The sequence below is a fragment of the Pleurodeles waltl genome, chromosome 10 (genome assembly GCF_031143425.1).
Source record: "Pleurodeles waltl isolate 20211129_DDA chromosome 10, aPleWal1.hap1.20221129, whole genome shotgun sequence".
Taxonomy (NCBI): Eukaryota; Metazoa; Chordata; class Amphibia; order Caudata; family Salamandridae; genus Pleurodeles; species Pleurodeles waltl.
In genome coordinates, this window is record NC_090449.1 from 301,440,569 (window position 1) to 301,463,772 (window position 23,204).

The 23,204-nt window shown below is 43.8% G+C and overlaps 1 protein-coding gene across 1 annotated transcript in view; it reads right to left on the reverse strand.

Annotated features, from left to right (window-relative positions):
• Nucleotides 1-2,566: 2,566 nt before the first annotated feature.
• The window catches only part of LOC138261488 (coronin-7-like), a 1,075,977-nt gene continuing 1,055,339 nt past the window's right edge, over nucleotides 2,567-23,204 (reverse strand). Inside the window, exons 29-31 of the mRNA XM_069210466.1 lie at nucleotides 21,377-21,513; nucleotides 17,807-17,872; nucleotides 2,567-2,729 (exon numbers count right to left, since the gene is read on the reverse strand). Of these exons, the coding sequence (XP_069066567.1) occupies nucleotides 2,625-2,729; nucleotides 17,807-17,872; nucleotides 21,377-21,513 (308 nt within the window). The 3' untranslated portion in view covers nucleotides 2,567-2,624. The remainder of the gene's footprint in view (nucleotides 2,730-17,806; nucleotides 17,873-21,376; nucleotides 21,514-23,204) is intronic.

Genomic DNA, 23,204 nt, shown 5'->3' on the forward strand with positions numbered 1-23,204 from the left:
TCTTTGCCCAATGGTGTGTTCTGACAAAGAAAATTATAAGAAACAGTTGGGAATGGTGGCTCTCGTCTTCCTCTAGCCTGAAACACTTGGTTGCACAAGCTCCCTCTACAAGAGTGTCTTTGCAGGCTGTGGTCACAGGCAACTGGGGGATTGGGAAGATCTAGTGTTCAGCACAAATTGCACTGGTAGAACGAGAATAACTTGCTACTAGGCTGGTTGTGTCGACCCACATCCATACGGGACGGGGAGCTCACAGCATGACCTTGCAATCCAGTTACCATGGTTCCCCACAACAACATAGCAACACTCAGGTCAGAGCAGTTAGCTTTCGAAGCTTTTCAGACAAGAATTTGCCTCATGTTTGTTCTCATTCGAAAAGACTATGACCACCGAGTATAAACAGAAACAGGAGTTTATCACTCAATACAGCTGTCCAAATTCTCTCAGACAATATGGTACTGGAAATTTGACACTAAATAGCCTTGCTGGCAGACCACCTCTTAAGTGTGGACAATGAACTTTAGATCTTCCCACCATGAGCCATCAACAAACCGGAAATGGGAAATTACCTCCCAGGAACTCAATCAAGTTTGGGAATGCCAACAGACCTGTTTGCCACCAGTGAAAAAGAAGATATTTAAAAAAAAACTTTGCATCTTGGTATCATAACCAGCCGTCTTTGGGTAATGCCATATGAATCAGATGGTTGAGGATATTTTCAAACACTTCTACCACTAATTCAGTATGCAGTCAGGAAAATTAGACCAGTGCCAATGATGCTAATTCTCATTGCCTCATTGTGGGAACAATATTTATAGTTCACATCCTCCTCCTAGAAATGTCAATAGACCCTTATGAAAAGCTACAACTGTGTTCAAACAAAACTAAAATCAGCACCAGTGGTCGTAGAGCTCAGACACCTACAACTTCTTCAAGAGTACATGTGTACACAAGTTCAAGAATCTGAACATTTAGAACTTAGATGTCACAGTACAAAATATTTGCTATTGTTTACGCCTCCAAAAATAAGGCCTTGCTTAAGAGTCTGTACAAGCACACTTAGCAGAAGTGACTGCTTACCGTAAAAAACAACACTAGCCTATCTTTAAAATTTATATTTTAAAAGCATTCAAAGAAGGGCTTAAGAGAGTAATCCCTTCAAAACTGCCAGCAGGTGGTTTCCCTTGCGGCTACCAGCTCCCTTAGGAGAGTATATGAACGTCATACTTTATCTGTGGATGAAGCCAATATGCAGGTGCCGATAAAGTGGTCCTTAGAATTCACCCTCGTTTCCTGCAATAAGTACTCACCATTTCGTGTCGACTGTTCCATTGAGATAACCAGCTTTTCAGCACCCACAGGCAGGAGCTAGTGCGCTATTGATTTTGATACATTTTAGGTATAGAAAACCATAATGTGTTATATGGACAGTAATCGGCTCATCAATAAAACAAAGCATTGCAATTGTACAACCCCACTTTGTCAATCATGTTTCTAAAGCTGGTCTAGACAAGTGGATTGTTAAATGTTCCTAAGACTGGTAGGTCAAAGCGAAACACGTTATATTCTGACCTACAGCACCTTCCACGTGTAAAAAGATGCTATAATGGCGTCCTTGGGTAGCATTTCTCTCGCAGATGTTTGTAATGCTGCTACATGGTCACATACTCACACACTCATAAAAGATTACTATACAAGTCCAACAAAAATCACAAGTCGGACAAATTACTAAAAACACAGTTCCACACGTCTCCAGTTTCTGGTTGTAAACCAGCACATTAGGGTTGGATATTGTTCCTCATTCTGTATACAGCATGTGATCTACAGCAGCACAGGAAAACATTTCTTACCTGTAACCATTGGTTGGCAGCCTGTGGTGCCGTAGAATCGCACATGCCCATCCCACCTCCTGGGATGCAAGTACTGTGACACACACCTTTTTATAGTTCACCTTTACTTATTCTACTGATGCATGTTTCTTAGGCAGTCCACAGACTTTAGAATGCTTCACATCTACACATATAAACCTAACCATTAGAGAAAACAGTCGAAGGTGGATTTTGTGGCCTTGTCCATTGTGGATTTTATTAAGGCATCACGAGACACCTTGAAAACGAAGAAAAACAACCTGAGACATCTCAAGTCAAACACCAGATGGCAGGATGGTGCACAGCATGTGGAATCTACAGCACTGAAAACAACTGATATTGTTTTCCTTGTCCAGCCTGCAGGACAGACAGAATTGTATGTCATTAAAAATAGCCATCAAATCTTGCTCACATCCTCCGATGCCCATGCCTTGGAGTCTCTGCTGCACTCCCGAAAATGCCAAGCGAATATCAGTATATATTTGGATTTTGATTGTCACCAATCCCATTCTTGGCTTTGCTACATTTTGCAGTGTAGAAATAACGGCAGTAGAATGTTACCATACAAGGTCATCTCCATACAGACATCTGGCATTCTAAAAAAGATCCAACTGAAACACAAGTTCCAAGCCCTCCACAGACCTCTTCAGCTGATCTTTTAGGACATTCCGCTCACAGCAGAGAACAAATACTGCGCATTTATTTTACAGGAACTTTATTTACAAGAAAATAGTAGGAGGGGAAGGACAGAGACAATCATGTTTCTGGAGGAGGCTGCTGATGTTGCTTATTCTGTTGTTCCTGCTGCTCTGCAAACTGAATCTTAAGCTCCTCTTCTAACCTCTCCTTCGCCCTTACCACCTGATGAAAAAGAGAAAAGGTCAGCTTGCACTATTTTAATAGCAGGAGAGAAATATCCACCCTTTATCGATACAACTCATTGTCACAGGAAACTGGACTGGTGATCTGTGCCAATGTAGGCTGTATCACTAGTGTGATAACTTTACCATGAAAATCAGCAAATCTCTATAAATGGTGGAGGTGAAACCCACCTATTTTACATCAATATATAAAAGGAGAGCTCTGAAGCACAACATGACCAAACATGGCAGCATGACTAAAATAAATATTTGCATGTGTAAAGAAATGAAGAGGAACTCAAATATTACATGTACAACAAATTGTACTTTTAATTAGCACCGACAGGACACAAACAGTTCTTTCCATATATATATATATATGGATAAGTTACTTACCTGTAAATCCTAGTTCTCTTCCAGGGGTATCCTCAAAGTCATAAACATTGAATATTCCCACCCATGTGCGGGGACCCCGGAGCAATTTAAACACACATATATAAGTATGAAATATATACATGAAAAATAACATTTTAGTAGATACTTTCAATACAAGTATTATGTATACATGTGCAAAACAGCAATGCAGTCTGTTGATAAACAGGCTAAAAATGCTTGATTTCTATGGAATTTTTTTTTTTTAACATACATTAAAACCTTCAATTAGAGTTAAAAACTTTCTGAAGCCCAAGTGGAATTCACAGAAAGTATAAGCAACACATTTCAAAAGAGAAAAACTACATTGGAAATAAAGGAGCATTATTAGCCAATAGGCTGCATGCAAGTCAATACAGTAGAACCAAAAAAATTGGCACTGTGCCTAAGACCCTGAGCACCTCCAGTATCCCACCATGCCTCAGGGTTGAGAGTGAGGTGACAGTTGGTTCACAGTTAGGTCAGTACTTTTTTATGATGGTAAAGCTCAATAGATTAGACACATGGTCATCACTGCCCTTCTAAAAGAATTGTGTCCGGAGAGGATGGTGGGTTGTTTATGACTTTGATGAGGATACCCCTGGAAGAGAACTAGGATTTACAAGTAAGTATCTTATCCTTCTCTTCCAGGGGATCCTCATCAATAGTCATAAATATTGAACAGATTAGCAAGCCCATCCCCTACCTCTGCGGACTGACTAATAGAAGTGCAGGAAAGACGATATGTTATGCAAATACATTTCTTAGAGACGCTTGACCAACTTGTGCATCTGCTTTGGCATCTGAATCTAAACAGTAGTGCCTGGTAAAAGTATATACAGATCTCCATGTGGCAGCTTTACAAATCTCGGAGATGGGCACACTCTTTAGGAGGGCTGCAGTAGCCGCCTTTCCTCTTGTTGAGTGAGGCTTAGGCTTAGCTGATAATTGCTTGTTAGCCAAATCGATATGCAGTCAAAATACATGACACTGTCCATCTAGAAATAGTTTGTTTTGGGGAACCGTCGCCTGTCCTCATATGCCCATAGTTAACAAACAGACGGTCAGATTGTCTAATTGATTTGGTCTTATCCAGGTAAAATTTGAGCACTCTCTTAAGGTCCAGGGAGTGCAAAGCTTTCTCCGCCAGAGTAACCGGATTGGGGAAAAATGTCAGAAGCGATTTCGTCTGATTAATGTGAAAATCCGACACCACCTTAGGCAAGAACGATGGATGACTCCTCAGGACCACTCTGTTATCATGGAAAACAGTGAAAGGTTCCCTCGCAGATTGAGCCTGAATTTCACTGACCCTCCTAGCCAAAGTAATGGCTACCAGAAAAGCTGTCTTCCACGTAAGGTGTTGCAAAGAAGCTTTGTGGATGGGTTCAAAGGGAGAGGCCAGGAGTCTAGATAACACCATATTCAATTCCCATGGGGTGAGGGTTTCTGACTGGGTGGAAATACTTTCTTTAAGCCTTCTAAGAAATACTTAACTACTGGCATGGTAAAGAAGGATTTCTGAGAGGGCGACTTACGATAAGCTGTAATAGCAGATAAATGTACCTTAACAGAGGAGAACTGCAGACCTGATTTCGCCAGATGTAGCAGGTAAGGCAATATGACCTCCTCCTGAGCCAAAATAAGATTGTGATTGTGCTGTCGGCACCACATGTAGAACCTCTTCCACTTGAACGCGTAGATGGTCTTTTGGACTCCTTTAAAATGTCCATACATTCCTGCGAGAGCCCTAGATGCCCATATTGCAGAAATTCAGGAGCCATGCTGTCAAGCTCAGCGAGGGAAGGTTGGGATGAAGAATCTTTCCTCCTAGTCTGCAAAGGAGGAGATCCGGTCCGCACGGCAGCCTCCTGTGCAGTTGCTCTGACAACTGGAGAAGATCTGTGTACCGGTATTGTCAAGGCCATTGTGGGGCTATGAGAATCAACAAGCTTTACAGATCCAACACCAGGATGATAATCGCTGGTATCCGGGGAATCTGTGGAAAAGCGTAGAGAAATATCCCTGACCAGTCTATCAACAGGGCATTCCCTTGAGTCCCCGGACGGTAGAACCTGGACGTGAAGTCTGGGCATTTTTTGTCGACTTTGTCTGCAAACAGATCTAACTGAGGCTGACCCCACCGCTGGAAGATGTCTGCGACGACTTAGTCGTGAAGAACCCAAACGTGGGCATCCATGAGGGTCCTGCTTAGGAAATCTGCCTCTAAGTTTTGCTGTCCTGGGAGGTGAACCGCTGTAAGGTACATCCCTCTCGCTATCAACCAGTGCCAGATGGTTTGAGATTCCCGAGACAGGGAACGGGATCTCGTGCCCCCTTGTGTGTTCAGATAGTACACTGATGTTGTATTGTCCATCTGGACCAGAAGAGATTTTCCTTGGATCAATGTTGCAAACGATTTGAGAGCAAGGTGACCCCGCTCTGAGTTCCAGTAGGTTGATATGGTAAGTCTGCTCTTTGCTGGACCACAAGCCTTGAGCCTGAAGGGGACCCAGGTGAGCTCCCCACCCCTGTAGTGATGCATCTGTTACCAGAGTGTCGGAAGGAATAGATTGGTGAAACGGAGCCCCGACTAACAGGTGATGTTTGTGCATCCTCCAATGTAATTATTGCAGAACTCTGGTAGGAAGAATTATTCTGCCCTCCCATTGGGCTGTGTGCTGATTCCACTGGTCTTCCAGAGCCTCTTGAAGAAGTCTCATATACAGTCTGGCATTCGGGACAATGAAAATGCAAGAGGCCATGGAGCCCAACAGAGATGTCACCTGATGGACCGTAGGTCTGGGAGAACTGAGGAGAGTGTGACACTTCTTTATTATTGATGATAGTCGTTCTTCCGTGGATACACTTTTTCTAGCTTTGTATCCAGTGTTGCCCCCAGGTAGTGGAGGTTTTGAGCTGGAATGAGAGTGGACTTCTGGAAGTTGACCTGCAAACCCAGAGAGTTGGAAGTATTGAGAACCAGGTTGAGATGGTTTACAGCCTGTTCTGGGGTAGAAGCTTTGAAGAGCCAATCGTCTAGGTATGGATAAATGAAAATGTTCTGCTTTCTCAAGTGTGCCGCTATCGTTGCCACACATTTTGAGAATGTCCGAGGGGCAGATTTGAGGCCGAAGGGCAGCACTCTGAACTGGTAGTGTTGAGAAGTGATCACAAACCAGAGGAATTTTCGATGTTTGGGTACAATTGGAATGTGAAAGTACACATCCTGGTGACCTATGGAGCACATCCAGTCTCCTCGGTGTAGCTGAGGGAAAATTTGATGAAGAGCCAGCATTCTGAATTTCAGTTTCCAAAAGAATTTGTTCAGTAGTCTCAAATCCAGAATAAGTCTGAAAACCCCTTCTTGACTCTTTTTTGCTACAAGAAAATATCGGGAGTATACTCCTTTTCCCCTTTGAGCGGCAGGAACCTTTTCTATTGCTCTCTTTTCCAACAGGATGCAAACTTATTTGCATAGTAACGATTGGTGGGCAGACGTTGACCTGGCTGGTGGTAGAGGAGGTGGAGGGGATCTGAAACGAAGAGAGTATCCATTCTCTACAATGTTTAGCACCCATTTGTCTCGTTATGACGTGCCACTAGTGAGCGAACTTTGTGATACTTCTCCCAACTGGAGTGGTGGGCAGAATTAAGGGAAGCAAATCCTCATTGCTTGCCGGAGGTTTTGGGAGTAGACTGGTGTCGTCTGCTTGGTCCGTGATCTCTTGCAGTTTTGCGAGACTGAAACAGAGGTCGCCCTTGCTTTTGTTGAGGTCTCTGGGACCAATGAGGGGTTTGAACCCTCTGTTGGTAAGGACGCCTGTCATAAGCCCTATACCTCCGTCTAAAGTCTTTTCGCCTCTATAGACCCACTGCTCTCATTGTGTCAATTTCTGACTTCATTTTAGCCATCTCGTCATCAGTGTGGGCGCCAAATCAGGAGTTACCATTAAACGGCAGGTTTAGGATGCGATGTTGTGCTTCCTGCTTCAACCACGTAAGCCTTAGCCAAGAAGACCTTCTTGCAGAAATGCCATGTGCGTATTCGTGGGCCGCCAAGTCCGCGTCATCCGCAGCAGCTCTGATAATCCGATTGGCCACCAAACTCCCCTCTTGAAGGATCTCGTGGAAGCCTTGCCTGTCTTCCCTAGGCAACTTCTCTGCGTACCTGTTTAAGGAATCCCAGAGGGACCAGTCGTATCTGCCCAACAGTGCAGAGGCACTCGAGACCTTCATAACTAATGCTGATGTGCCACACATTTTTCTGTCCAGTGAGTCCAGATGTTTGCTCTCTTTATCTGGAGGAACAGTTGACGATGAGCCACCAAATGTGTCTTGCAGGCTGTGGCTAAAATAACAGAGTCTGGTGGGGGATCAGCTCTGAGAAATAAAGGATCCTGCTCTGAGGCCTTGTATTACTTTAAGATCCTAGCTGGCGCTGCACGCAGGCTTGCTGGTGTCAGAAACGTTTCCATCGTCGGTTGAAGGAGACCAGGCACCAGTGGTAGTAACTTCCTGGTAGAGGTTCTGTGTTGTAGGGTCTCAAAAATCACTGATGAAGAGGTTGACAGTTCTGGAACATCAATGCTTAGTTTCTGGGCACCTCTAAGCAAGACCTTATTGAAGGTCGTTCTATCGTCCACTGGGGACACTCTAGCCAGTGGAGAGTTTGTCAAAGTCGGAGAATAGTCTCTGATGGAAGAGTTAGATGATGTGGACCACGAAGAAGTTCTCCGCTGATGTCGTGATCTCGAAGACCTTGACCTAGATCGCCGTCTGGAGCATGACCTGCTCCTGGATCTTGATGGGTTGTGTCGATGTCTAGGACTTGGCTGGCCAGATGTTGAGCCAGCCCGCTCAGTGTGCGTCGTTGGTAAAGGTGTTCTTGGTAACGATGCGGACTGTGAATAAATCCGTGAATACTGTGAGTTTGGAGAAGCCGGTGTCTTGTTAAGGCTCTCCAACCATCTAGGAGACAGATTTATGGGCGAGATGTGTCCCACCGATGAGGCCCTTGATGCTCCCGATGACCCACTCCGTATAGAGACCACTGGACCTTGTGGAGGGAGATCGGTCTCGGCAGATGGTTGTGCCGTCGCCTGTTCCTGATGCGTCGCTCCTTGGGAGACAGGTGTAACTAGTAATAGCTGTCTCGACGTCAATCGACGGTGCACCGTCATCGAAGGAGGCCTAGGCAACCCTGACGCCTACTGAGTTTTAGGCTGGTCTGGTCTCGACATTGAGCGCCTTGACGGCGACTGCCGGTCCATTTCATGAGTGTGTTTCGATGTTGTATTTTTCCACGTCGAGCAATGGACCAGTGACGAGGGACACCTCCGCTCCGAACGATGTAGTGACATCGACCTCGTTCTCGACGTCGCATGTCTTGACGTCGAGGGGTGGAGCGACTTCGACGGCGTATGAGCACTCCTGGGCTTACTCAACGTTGATCGGTGAGTTGCCGTTGATGGAGATCTATCCCGATAAGGGAGATGAGCCTTCGACGTCATGTCTTTCGACGTTGTTTGAATCGCCATCGACGGTGTCGCAGATGTCAAAGCCTGGTGATGCGACGACAGAAGTGATGACGTTGAGAGGGAACAGGCAGGTATTTTCTTAACTGCAGACGTCGATCTAGCTCGTCGTGCATCAGAATGAGCTTTAGAAGTTCTGGGAAGAGAAGAAGATGACGTTTTTTCTCTCATGGAGCCCATGAAGACGAATCTTTTCTCTGTCTTTTAAAGTCCTTTTAGACAGATTTTTACAATGTCTACAGGTGTCAGGGCAGTGACTCTGAGGCAAACACACTATGCACACAGAGTGTGGATCCGACTGGGCCTTCTTCTTCCCACAGGAAAGGCATTTAACAAAAAGCAAAGACATTTTAAGAAACATAATAATCACTTCAGTCAGGAAATAAGTGAAGACGTCGAGTGAAGTCTGAAAAACAAGGTTTTTAGATTATTTTTCTGTTGAAAACACCAGAAAAATGAGAGCTCAAGGATCCTCTCAGAAGAAGCTGGAAAAAAGAACTGACCTATCTGTGAACCAACTGTCACCTCACTCTCACCCCTGAGGCATGGTGGGATACTGGAGGTGCTCAGGGTCTTAAAGGCACGGTGCCAATTTCTTTGGTTCTACTGTATGGACTTGCATGCAGCCTATTGGCTAATAATGCTCCTTTATTTTCAATGTAGTTTTTCTCTTTTGAAATGTGTTGCTTATACTTTCTATGGTTTCCACTTGGGCTTCAGAATGTATGTTTAAAAAAAAAAAAAAAAAAAAAGAAACTCCATAGAAATAAACCATTTTTAGCCTGTTTATCAACACAGACTGCATTGATGTTTTGCACATGTATACATTATACTTGTATTGAAATTATCTACTAAAATGTTATTTTTCATATATATTTCATACTTATACATGTGTGTTCACATATGCTCCAGGGTCCCCGCACATGGAAAATGTCACTTACCCAGTGTACATCTGTTTGTGGCATGTTCCGCTGCAGAGTCACATGCCATGCACAGGCCCTGCCATCTAGTGTTGGGCTCGGAGTGTTACAAGTTGTTTTTCTTCGAAGAAGTATTTTCAAGTCACAGGACCGAGTGGCTCCTCCTTTTCGGCTCCATTGCTCTTGGGCATCAACTCCATCTTAGATTGTTTTCTTTCCGTCATCGGGTTCGGACGTGTTTCTTTTCACTCCGGTTGTTCGAGTCGGAAAAGTATTACAAACTCTCTAAATTCGTCGGTATTGTTTTCGATCGAGTACCATCTATCATCGACACCTCGGTACCGGCGGACACAGATCTCTACCTGCCCTTCGGGGCACCCGCGCCCAACTTGGGCCTGGTCGGCCCCACCAAAAGTCTTGTCGAAGCCTCATGGACCGGACCCAGTTTAGATTCTGCCCTCTGTGCCACACCAAGTATCCTTACACGGACCAACATCTAGTCTGTAACCTGTGTATCTCCAGACCACCGAGAGTATACTTGCGAAGCCTGCAGATCCTTCCGCTCGCAAAAGACTCAGAAACCGAAGAGCGCGAAGGTTAGGGATGGCGTCCAGAAGCACCGAACGCCTCCACGCAGAAGAAGAGGAGATGATCCACACCACAGTTTCCGTTCGGGGGTCCGACTCCGAGCACGAGTCCGACCGACAACAGCGGGCCAGCACGCGAGTACGCTTGCCCCGACCCAATCCAAGCCCAAATACAAGGCTTTGGGGACGCCACTGCCAGAAGGCCATGGCTCCACCCGTAAGAAAACTACCGGTGACCAAGTAACATCTTCGGGACCAAGAAAGGCCACACAAACGAAGCCTTCAGACTCGAGCCGAGGCACAGGCTTCAAAGTGATGTTATAGTTTAGGTTTAGATTTTATTCACACAAAACCATAAGAATTAATCAGTTATAGTTATCTCAAGTAACTATAACTCTGGCCCCAAGGTAAATATAACTTGTGCCCTCACCATGCACAATTACCTCATTAATAACTTCACTGCAAATGTTGCAGTGATATTATCAATTATGTCATAGACGATGTCATAAGGGATGTAATATGTAGGGTATTTAGCAGTGCATGGCATGGGTGTGAGTCATAGTTACATTAGGGAACAAGTTAAAGTTACTTGAGATAAATAACTGCTGAATTTCTATGGTTTTGTGTGTGTAAAATCTGAACCTAACAATAATGTCCCTGTAAACTTTGGGTTTTTCAGTGAATTTCTATGGTTTTTAAAATGCTATTTCCTAACAATAATGTCTCTGTAACCTGGGTGCGAGAGTGGTTGTGTGGATTTGTAAGTGGGTGTGTACATGCGTGTGTGACTGGCTGTGTGCTCTGTGAGTTGGTGTGAGAGTGGCTGTGTCGGTGTGCAAGTTGTTTTGTGGGTCTGTGAGTGGGTGTGACTGGCACTGTATGAGCATGAGTGATTGTGTGGGTGTGTAAGTGGTTGTGTGAGTTTGTGTGGGTCTGTGAGTGGTTTTGTGGGTCTGTGAGTGCATGTACGTGTTTTTTTTTTTTTTTTTTTTTTTTAATTGGGGTCTGCATCTGGGGATCCACCCGAATCTGCGAGGATCTGCGGATCCTCACCAGAAGAAAACAAATGTTTTTAGTCAATTTCTTGCCCATGAGCGTTCCCTCACAGACCCCACTATCAGTTCCATAAGGTCAGGGTACAAATACCCTGCCTGACCCCCATTGCCCAAGGGTCCCAATGAGGAAAATGGTGGCCGGCAGGCAATCATGGCATTGCTGTTGGGGCACGGATTGCAGCAGATCTGCATCTCTAGATATACATACATCTTTTTACTTTTATAGCTCCAAAACTACTGAACAGATTTACACTAAATTGCAAAAAAGATCACTATCTGGACCAAGATCTAGCTTTCTGTGAAATTTGATGTAATTCCATTCAGAAGTTCGAGCTGTAGTTGTGTCTAATATGCCTATGGGAAACTGCCCGAGGAAAGCACATTTTGGGACCACCCTCCCCTTTTTTCGCAGACCCCGCTTGAGGGATCACCACAAAACTTTAAAGACAGCAGCTGAAGTGACTGGCACACTAGTTTTGAACATTCCGTGAAGATACATCAAACTGCACCAAAGTTATTAGCAAACACTTTTCCTATGGAAACTAGGTCATAACTATAAGTACCTGAAATATATATATATGGAAAATGTCACTTACCCAGTGTACATCTGTTTGTGGCATGTTCCGCTGCAGATTCACATGCTGTGCATTATTCTGCCATCTAGTGTTGGGCTCGGAGTGTTACAAGTTGTTTTTCTTCGAAGAAGTGTTTGAGTCACGGGATCGAGTGACTCCTCCTCTTAGGTTCCATTGCGCATGGGCATCGACTCCATTGTTAGATTGCTTTCCCGCAGAGGGTAAAGGAAGGAGTGATAGAGTATATAGGTACAGAGTAAAAGATGCCCATGCTAATATTAATGTATATACATATGTACAAATGTTTGTAACTTAAACGACTACAGGCTCCCGGGGAGGTTGCATGTGAATTGACAGCGGAACATGCCACAAACAGATGTACATTGGGCAAGTGACATTTTCCGTTCAAAGGCCTGTGTAGCTGCAGATACACATGCTGTGCATTGACTACAAAGCAGTTTGCCCTCCCATAAATGAGTGGTGGTCAGCCTGTAGGAGTTGAACTTGTTTGAAATAATGTTCTTAGTACCTCTTGGCCCACTGTGGCTTGTGATAAAACATCTACACAGGAGTGTTTAGTGAAGGTACGGGGTGTTGACCAAGTGGTTGCTTTACATATTTCAACTATTAACTATTGGTATATTCCCTAAAAAAGCTATTGTAGCACCTTTTTTCCTTGTAGAATGTGCTTTGGGAGTAACAAAGAGTTGTCTTTTGGCTTTAATATAGCATGTTTGGATGCATCTTACAATCCATCTTGCTAAACCTTGTTTTGATATGGGATTGCCTGTATGATGTTTTTGGAAGGCTACAAATAGTTGTCTAGTCTTTCTGAATGGTTTAGTTCTGTCTATATAGTACATTAAAGCCCTTTTGATGTCTAATGTATGTAGAGCTCTTTCTGCCACAGAATTTGGCTGTGGGAAGAAGACTGGCAGTTCCACTGTTTGATTTATATGAAATGGTGATACGACCATTGGAAGAAATGTTGGGTTTGTTCTTAGTACAACTTTATGCTTGTGTACTTGGAAGAACGGTTCTTCAAGAGTGAAGGCTTGGATTTCACTTACTCTTCTTAAAGAAGTAATTGCCACTAGGAAGGCAATCGTCCATGTTAAGAATTGCTTTTGGCAGGAGTGCATGGGTTCAAATGGTGGTCCCATAAGTCGTGTAAGCACTATATTTAAGTTCCAAGAGGGGACTGGAGGTGTCCTGGGTGGAATGATGCGTTTTAAACCTTCCATGAAAACTTTAATGACAGAAACTCTAAATAAGGAGCTGTGGTATATATTTTGTAAATATGCTGAAATTGCAGTAAGATGTATGTTTATGGAAGAGAATGCTAAATTTGATTTTTGTACATGAAGTAAATAGCATACGATGTCTTGTACTGATGCTGTAAGAGGGTCAATATGTTTAGATTGACAGTAATATACAAATCTTTTCCATTTGTTTGCATAGCACTGTCTAGTAGTGGGTTTTCTTGCTTGTTTAATAACTTCCACACATTCTGATGGGAGTTGTAAATATCCAAACTCTATAACGTCAGGAGCCAAATTGCTAGATTGAGTGTGTTGAGATTTGGGTGCCTGATTTGTCCTTTGTTTTGTGTCAACAGATCTGGTCTGTCTGGGATTTTGGAGTGTGGTACTACTGACAGGTCTAATAGTGTTGTGTACCACGGTTGACGTGCCCATGTTGGTGCTATGAGTATCATGTTGAGTGAAGTTTGATGCAACTGATTAGAAACGGAATGAGTGGGAGAGGGGGGAAAAGCATAAGCAAATATCCCTGACCAATTGATCCATAGAGCATTGCCCTTGGATAGGGGATGTGGGTGTCTGGATGCAAAGTTATGGCATTTTGCGTTTTCGCTTGTGGCAAAGTGGTCTAGGTTTGGCATTCCCCATTGCTGAAAGTATTTTTGAAGTACTTGAGGATGAATCTCCCATTTGTGTGTTTGTTGTTGATTTCTGCTAAGGATATCTGCCAATTGATTGTCTATCCCTGGAATGTATTGTGCTAACAGGTGAATTTGGTTGTGGATTGCCCATTTCCAAATTTTCTGGGTTAGAAGGGAGAGTTGGGATGAATGTGTCCCTCCTGTTTGTTTAGGTAATATATGGTTGTCATGTTGTCTGTTTTGATAAGAACATTCTTCTGTGTGAGAAGAGGTTGAAAAGCTTTGAGTGCTAGGAAGACAGCTAACAACTCCAAGTGATTTATGTGTAGCTGTTTGTGTTTGGCATCCCTTCGCCTTTGAATGTTGTGATTGTTTAGGTGAGCTCCCCAACCAACCATTGATGCATCTATTGTCATTATGGTCTGAGGCACAGGGTCTTGAAATGGCAACCCTTTGCTTAGATTTGTGGAATTCCACCACTGAAGGGACATGCATGTTTGGCGGTCTATCAACACTAGATCTTGAAGTTGACCGTGTGCCTGTGACCATTGATGTGCAAGGCAATGTTGTAAGGGCCGCATGTCGAGTCTTGCGTGTGGAACAATTGCAATATATGATGCCATCATCCCTATAATTTTCATGACAAATCTGACAGTGAATAGGTGATTTGTTTGTATTTGTGTGATTACGTTTTGGAAAGCTTGTATCCTTTGTGTATTTAGACATGCTAGCGCTTGCTGAGTATTTAATATTGCACCCAAATACTATTGTATTTGTGCCGGTTGTAGATGTGATTTTTGGTAGTTTATTGAGAACCCTAGTGTGTGCAAGGATTGTATTACATAATGCGTATGATTTTGGTATTGCGTATGACTGTTTGATTTTATTAGCCAATCGTCTAGATATGGAAATACATGTATATGTTATCTTCTTAGATAGGCTGCGACTACCGCTAGGCACTTTGTGAATACCCTTGGAGCTGTTGTAATTCCAAAGGGCATCAAATTGCATTGATAGTGCTTTCCTTGAATGACAAACCTGACATATTTTCTGTGTGCAGGATGGATGGATATATGGAAATATGCATCTTTGAGGTCTAATGCTGTCATGAAATCGTGTTTTTGTAGTCGTGGGATGAATCCTGTAGAGTTACCGTGTGAAAATGTTCTGACAGGATGTAAAAATTGAGGGTCCTGAGATCTAATATTGGCCTGAGGGTGCCATCTTGTTTGGGAATTAGAAAATATAGTGAGTAAACTCCTGTCCCTATTTGAGATTGTGGTACCAATTCTATTGCTTGCTTGAGCAGTAGAGATTGGACCTCTTCTTGTAACAGACTGATGTGTTCTGTGGAAAGTTTGTGTGACCTTGGTGGAATATTTGGCGTAGTGTGTATCAATTCTAGGCAACAGCCATTGCGGAAAATTGATAGTACCCAATTGTCTGTGGTAATGTTTTGCCAATTTGTGTGGAACTGTTGTAGTCTTCCCCCCCACAGGAGAGGTGTGGAGTGGAAGGGAATGAGATAAGTCACTGATTAGGGTGCTGTGGAGATTGCTTTGAGGTCTGTAATTTCCCTCTATTTCTGGGGTACTGTCCTCTATATGTGCCCCTAAAACCACCTCGATGGTATTGTGGTTGGTAGGTTGGCTTTGCCTGTGATGTAGATGCCTTTGTTGTCTGTGGACTGAACCCACCTCGAAACAGAGGTTTCCAAAAGGATCCCCTGTTTGGTGTCAAGTATAGTGCGCCCATTGCTTTTGCTGTGTATGAACCCTTTCTTAATTTTTCTATGGCTGTGTCAACTTCTGGCCCAAAAAGATGTTTTTATCAAATGGCATATTTAACACAGCCTGCTGTATTTCTGGTTTAAATCCAGAAGATCTGAGCCATGTATGCCTGCGTATTGTGACTGCAGTATTGACACTTCTAGCAGCGGTGTCTGCTGCATCTAGGGCAGATCGAATTGATTGTTAGTAATGGCTTGCCCTTCTTCCACTACTTGTTGTGCCCTCTTTTGGTGTTCATAGGGGAGGTGCTGGATTATTTCTTGCATCTCGTCCCAGTGGGATCTGTCATAGCGAGCTAATAGTGCTTACGAGTTGGCTATGCACCACTGATTAGCTGCCTGGGATGCAACTTGGTTCCCTGCAGCATCGAATTTCCTGCTCTCCTTTTCAGGTGGGGGCGCATCTCCTGATGACTGTCTGACTGCTCTTTTTCTGGCAGCGCTAACGACCACAGAATCTGGAGGTACCTGATGGGTGATGTAATCAGGATCAGAAGGTAGAGGTTTATATTTTTTTCTCTATCCTGGGTGTTATTATAGGTGCCTTAACAGGTTCACTAAATAGCTGATCTGCATGTTTTAGCATGCCTGGGAGCATGGGAAGGCATTGATAATCAGAGTGTGTTGAGGATAGGGTGTTAAATAAGAAATCCTCTTCTAGGGGTTCTGTTTGCATGGTGACCCCCATGGTATGCTGCAGCCCTAGCTATAACTTGATTATATACAGTGCTATCCTCAGGTGGTGAAGGTTTAGAGAGATAGCTGTATGGGTCATTACTAGGAATGGGATCTGGATCATAAAAGGTCCCATTGATCCACATTGTCCTGTTGTGAGTCAAAAGAGCGAGTGGGTAACTGCAGTGGTGTAGGACTAATAGGAGGAGGGATAGGTAGCTTTGGAGAGTGAGGAGGAGGTGGTGGTTTCTCCTTCTGCTTTGGCACTTTTGCTGGAGGCTGTATAGTGTCCAATTTCTCCTGAAAGGCTAGCTTTCGGTTTGTTTTTAGAGGAGGTGCTGTCTGAATTCTGCCCGTTTCCTTATGGATGTGGATTCTGTACTGCCTTTCACCCATAACTTCAAGTATTGGTTGTATTTGATACTCCTCTTCATAGGTTTTGTGGCTTTTTTTTAAGTCTTTTTGAAAGTCCATGTTCCTCTGTGTATGCTGGCATTTTCGGCTCAAAAGCTGGCTTTTTCGGGATCGGAAAAGATGATATTGTTGATGATTTTGGCTCCGAAAGTTATTTTCTAATTTTCAACTCCGAAAAATGATGTATGCTGGAGTCGGACACGGAGCTCTTTGTTGCCTTCGATGTTTTGGGAGGAGTGGCCTTTTTCGGTGCCGAACTGGCAAGTTGGTCGCCGGTAGCCTTTTTTCAGGCCGAGCCATGACATTCCGGCAGCGGCGTACCCAAGGCCTTATGTTTTTGCTTTTGGGCAGGCGTACTCACATGTTGTCCTGCTGTGACCGGTCTGTCTTCTTCTGATTCCTGATAGGATTCAGAATCTCAAACCGAGACCGCTGTTCGCACCAGTTCTTCCTCCTCCATGTCGAGATGTTCACTGCTTCTCAACGCCATTTCGAGTCTTCATGCCCTCCTGCCTCAAAGAGTCTTTTTCGATCGGAAGGATCAACAGACCTCACAATTCTCTTCCCGATGATCCGGGGAAAGGCATAGATTGCAAACCAGATGCTGGTCTGTAAATGGGTATTTCGCGTGGCACCAAGGACAGAACCGAAATGGAGTCCGATCCATGAGGCTTCCACGCGATCGGCCTGAATAGGCCTGAGTTGGGCGCACGCGCCCTGGAGGGCGAGTAAAGTTGTTTTCTCCAACGGTACCACTGTGTCAATGGAAGATATAAACCAGATTGATACAATACCGACGAAAAGAGAGGCTTTCAAAGTTTTCCAAATCGAAATCTTGGAGTGAGAGGAAACACGTCCGAACCCGACGGCGACAGAATGAAAACAATCTAACAATGGAGTCGATGCCCATGCGCAATGGAACCGAAGAGGAGGAGTCACTCGATCCTGTGACTCGAAAATACTTCTTCGAAGAAAAACAACTTGTAACACGCCGAGCCCAACACTAGATGGCAGAATAATGCACAGCATGTGCATCTGCAGCTACAAATGCCATCGAACATATATATGTATATATTATACATACCTGCAAATATGCATGACACAGGACTTTACTAGTGGGGTAAATGCTTCACATTCAACGGTCTCACATGTATGAATCATGAACATTTTGTCAATGGGAACGCTTCTGGCAATACTGCTTGCAGCTTTTACCTTTGATTGTAAGTAAAATGAACCTCCCACAGACTTGTCGTTTACTTTAAATAAATGTTCATAGTTCTGTAAAAAGAAAAAAAAAAAAAAAAAACACAATTTGGTTGATAAAATGTAAAAAAATTCATGACCGCCTAATAAAAGGGGAGACATTCAGATATACGGTAACATTGCACGAGACGCATGTTGAAAGCAATGTTCAGAAGTACATAAAACAAGGTTTCTGTGCCAGGTGAAAGCTAGAATTCAGTTCATGCATCTATGTCTTTGGAAACTGTTTGACAGAGGCCACAAAGGAATCCATCTCTATTACACAAGTGGCTGAGCTGGCTTTCAATCTGTACTCCCCTACTTCATGAAGCTTTTTGTGGATGAGAGCTCCAGAGAGCGAGTAGAGTAATGGTTAATATCCGCTAGGAGGAAGCAGGGGGTTACGGGGCTGGGGCTCAAGGTAAATGTAGGGTGGTTCGTGTAACAGAACTGAGTCATACTTGGAAGATTATGATACACTCAACAGTATAGCGAAAACAGAAAGTTTGAAGAAAAAAAAAAATAGTTTGTAGAGTTAGTTATAACAAAACAGACCAAGGTACAAAAGGGTTGGAACTTTAACTATTTCATAAGAGTTTCCATAAAAGATACAAATATACCAATATACCAAATATGACTTAGAGAACGTTAGCCGTAAAATGCATGCAAATGTTGCGAGTTAAATATCGGTGCATGTAATCACATAAAACACATGGGTTTGCTCCACATTTTTTTAATGGGAAAATGTGGCAGTTTGTGAGCACAGCATTTTACCACACACTTCCTGGCCTTCTAACATTTTCCAGTTTTGTTTTTTAATTTCTGTTTCTCCCCTATTTTTTTTATCTTATTGTTTTATTTATAGGCATGTGGCTAGCCCAGAAAACACTGGACTACTTTGCAAGGAAAGAACTTACAAGAACAATATGCATAGTTACGTTTTTCAAGGGCACTGATTTCTAGGATATGGGAACAAAGATACACTTTTATATAATTTGCAAAGAGATACATATTGAGCAGAACACAGAATTAAAACAGAAACTTTGACCCCGATTTATTGCAATCTAGGGGTCCCTCTGAGTTTCCATCACAACCTTCCATCATCGGATAACAAAAAAAAAAATCACTATTTTGCTATTCACCTATAGTATTTTAACTCAGCACCATTCAAACAGTTGACAAGCGGTGACTGTAGTTTACGTATAAACAAACACCATCGGTGTTGGAAATATTACTTTAACATAGGGAGAATCCACAGTCAGGAGGAGAGCTCTTCTGGGTACAGCTTTTATGCTCAGACCTACTTGCCCAGGTTCCCCCACTTTCCAACTACGAATGGGTATGAGGCAGGGATGCCCCCCTCTCCATCTTGATCTTTGGCCTCGTTCTGGAGTCACTGGTCGCATGGATTAGAGGCGATCCCTTTGTCAGAGGTCTGAGATGGACTGCAGATTGTGAAGATAGGATCTCCCTGTATGTGGACAACAACTTACTTTATGTGGCGGACCCTGTGCCAACCCTAGACAGGATAATGCACATACTGGCTATATTCCGACAATATGCGGTCTACACCATTAATTGGAGTCAATCACTGATCCATCTCCTCCGCTGCCCCACTTCAAAGCTCCCAAGGGGCTGTAGTACCGGATTACTTAGGAAGGATTCCGATACCTAGGAATCTATGTATCTTGAAACCTGCATACTTTCTACACCCACAACCTCGAACCCCTACTTACATACCTGAGATGAGATGTACAACACTGGAAAATCTTACCACCACCCCTCCTGGGAAGGGCAGCCTTGTAAAAAAGGATGGCTTTACCCCGTTTTCTGTATGTGTTACAAAATACGCCCTTTCCTATACCTCAAACTTATTTCCAAATGATTAACAACATAATTCGTACCCTGCTGTGGAACAGAGGTGCCCCCTGCCTGGCCTTTGAGAAATTAACCAGGAGTTGGTACGAGGGTGGGATAGCCCCACCCAACACACAGAAATTCTACTGGGCAAGCAGCCTGTCACCATGAATTATTGTGTGAACCTTTCTGACGATGAGCTGGCCCTCCAAATGGACAGGTGAAATACGACCCCCGGAGGATACCTAAGGGCTCTCTATGGCAATACCTGCACAAGGCCTCTCTCTAGCCCTACCGCTGCTACACTTACCCTCTGGCACACCGCACTGAAGGCCCTGGGTTGGGGAGGCAAGATAAACCAAGCCACTCCCTTGTGGGACTCCATACAACTTGTCACTCTTGCTATACAGCAGAGCTTCAATAAATGGGACTTGATAGGTTTGTCCCGGGTGGGAGATTTATAGTCTCAAGGCGGGGTGATTTCCTTTGCCGCGTTTCAAAAAGGAATACCAACTAGTACCCACAGAACTTCTCAGATACTTACAAATATGACACGCCCTATAGAAGGCGCAGCCCAGATGCAGACCTTCCTGAATCATCCCCACTTGAGGACAGACTAGTAGATGGTCACCTGTGTAAGAATGTGATCCCTCTCACCTATCTCAAACTGTTGAATAACTCGCCAGACAAACTGATGCACCTTCAGGACCACTGGGCACAAGATCTCAATGGTATTGAGGATGACAAGTGACCTGAGGCCTTGGCATCTCTAAGAGAGGTGGCTATAAGATTGAGGTTCTGTCACATACAGTTACAATTTTTGCACCAATCTTAGTAGTCGTGTATTACCTTGGCCCAGACAGACACTACCATGTGCCCTAGGGAGGGATCCTTTTACAACATGACTTGGAGCTGCCCAATGCTCCAACAATACAGGGAAACAAGTGGATTGTCTAAACAGCGTCTGTGGCAGCAATGAGAGTTTCTTCGCAAAGTGGTGCCTTCTTAACATCTGGGGCACTACTGATCTAAGCCGTATTGATCAGCTCTGGATGACACTGGTATTAATGTCGCCAAACGCAACATTGCACAAATGTGGAGGGCAGATCAAGTACCACTCTTGACTGATCAGAAGTGTGATATGGATTGGTGTATGGTGGCAGAAAGTGAGGTTTATAAAAGTGAAGACTGCCCAAATAAATGGTCCAAAGCATAGAGTAAATGGAATGCATTTTGGGGTTATTTATGTGCGTCAATAGTAGGCACCAATGAGGCTGTTCCACAGTGGAGGCGCTCAGCCTTAAATGTTCCCTCTTAATCACATGGGAAGGGAGCTGGGTGGTTGGTAGGGCTATGGTGAAACTATTGTGTGGTATTTCTGCTATGATGCTGCAGTATGTGCTATTCACAGTCAATGTTTGATTGTTGTGCTACTCATAATAAAAAGATTAAAACAAAACAAGGTATTTCACAAGATATCCAAGAGAAATGGCAAGCTATATTGAACCACTGAGGTCCTAAACGTTGTTTAGAAAATCAAGTTAATGTCAGATTTCCCATTCCGAATGATTTCAACAATATCAGCCTTCTACCCAAGAGAACCTTCATAGCAAAATCTAAAAATGTAAAACTCTGCCTAGGCTTGAATGTGTTCTACAATTTCAAGACAATGCATGAGCTCACCTTTTGTATTTCTTCTGGGCTAAGTTTGGAGATATTCAGAATCTGTTGAGCCTCTTGAAGGCTTATTCCAGACAGGCTCGAGGCAGCAGCTGACTTGTGCCCAGCCCGGCCACGAGCATCTGCTGCCGCCCGACTCGCTAAAAGAAACAGACAGGAGGCAGTAGAACTGTCAGAAAATGTGTCAGACATATGGTACACAACAGGGAATTAAAAACCCAAAGAAATCCATAAACCCTAGTGTATGCCACAAAACATGTACTGGCATTGAGTCAATGTGTATGCAGCGGTGTATACCCTAAAAGGCTTATAATTTTGAGTTCACCAAGTTAAACATTAAAATGACTGTTGATAAAACTTGTTTTAAAGAAGTAAATCCAACAAGTAAAACGTTCCTAATTACGTAATAAACTGAGTTGTCCGACCGAGTCTAGTTCAGTGACTTTAAAGGTAGTTTTAACTCCACTTATGAGAAGAGAGAAGGCCATGATTCAGATAAATAATTAACATGTGCTCTTATTGGTAAGTGCTAAACATTAAACAGTATTAGTTAACAATACATAGAAAACGAAAATACTACAGGTTCTTACTTATGAAGAGAAGTGGATGTTCCAAAACACTGAGCATTGCTCCAATATAACAGATACCATTAAATGCTCACATTCAAATCACATGTTTAAAGCAATATCCCCTCTTCAAACATCACCAGTGAAGCGTAGAAGAAAGATCAAACTGATCACCATCTGTAAGAAAATGCTTCTATGATCCTGAAGGAGGCAGTCTTTTCCTAGTAATGGCCCTAATTGCATGCCATTTTTCCCATATAACTTTGAGATAATCAAAATATGTGGATTTTAATTGTGCTAGGTGCTTCCTCCTCATAGAAACCGTTTCCTCTAGAAACTGACTTCAGAACTGCAGTTCAAGCCCTGTCACTCCTGCATGTGGATTGTGTAATGCCCTACTACCTGCCACCTCAGACTTCCCTTTAGGCATTCTATGCCCAGCAGAACAGCTCATCCATGGCATGAAGAAAAAGAACCACATAATTTCCATCATGATGGAACTCAATGTACTTCCCTTGCTGACCCGAACCATCTTGAAAGCCAGCTGCATCATTTACAAAGCCATCATAAACAACACTCCCACTACTGGAGGTTCTCGGCATACATGAAGCCAGACACCACCAGAGTGCAGTCTAAGTATAGAAAAGAAAAAAAAGATGGCAGGACTTTCCCAGCTACGTACCCTGGATCTGGAACAACATCCCCTTATCCATCAGGACCATAATAAAATGCTCCAATTCCGGAAAATGGTGAGGACTCGCCTCTTTAATCCCTTGGGTGCCTTTGAGGAGCTGGTCTCGCTCTCGGCCCTCGTGTGCCGAGGAGGAGACCAGCTCGTCCTGCACCTGGCCCACAGGGGGGAGCGCTAGCGCTCCCCACCGGGCCACCATACTACACCATCCCCCCCCTCCCCCCCCCCATCAGGGATGGAAGGAGAATCGTTTCCCCTTCCACCCCGATCTCCTCCCCAGTGATGTCTGATGACATCAGTACGCAACTGCATGCTGACCTCATCAGAGGTCGCCTCCCATTGCGCTGGAAGCATGCTTCCAGCGCGATGCGAAGAGAAATGCTAAGCATTTCTCTTCAGCTCGGGAGGAGGGGGCAGGCAGAGACATCAAAAGAAAGGAAAGGCTTTTTCTTTCCTTTGATGTCACTCTAAGCATTTCTGCAGCCCGATCGGAAATGCCCACTAGACACCAGGGATTTTCTTTTTTTATATTTATGTAATAAGGGGAGCAAGGGCCGCTCCCCAGGTGGGCAAA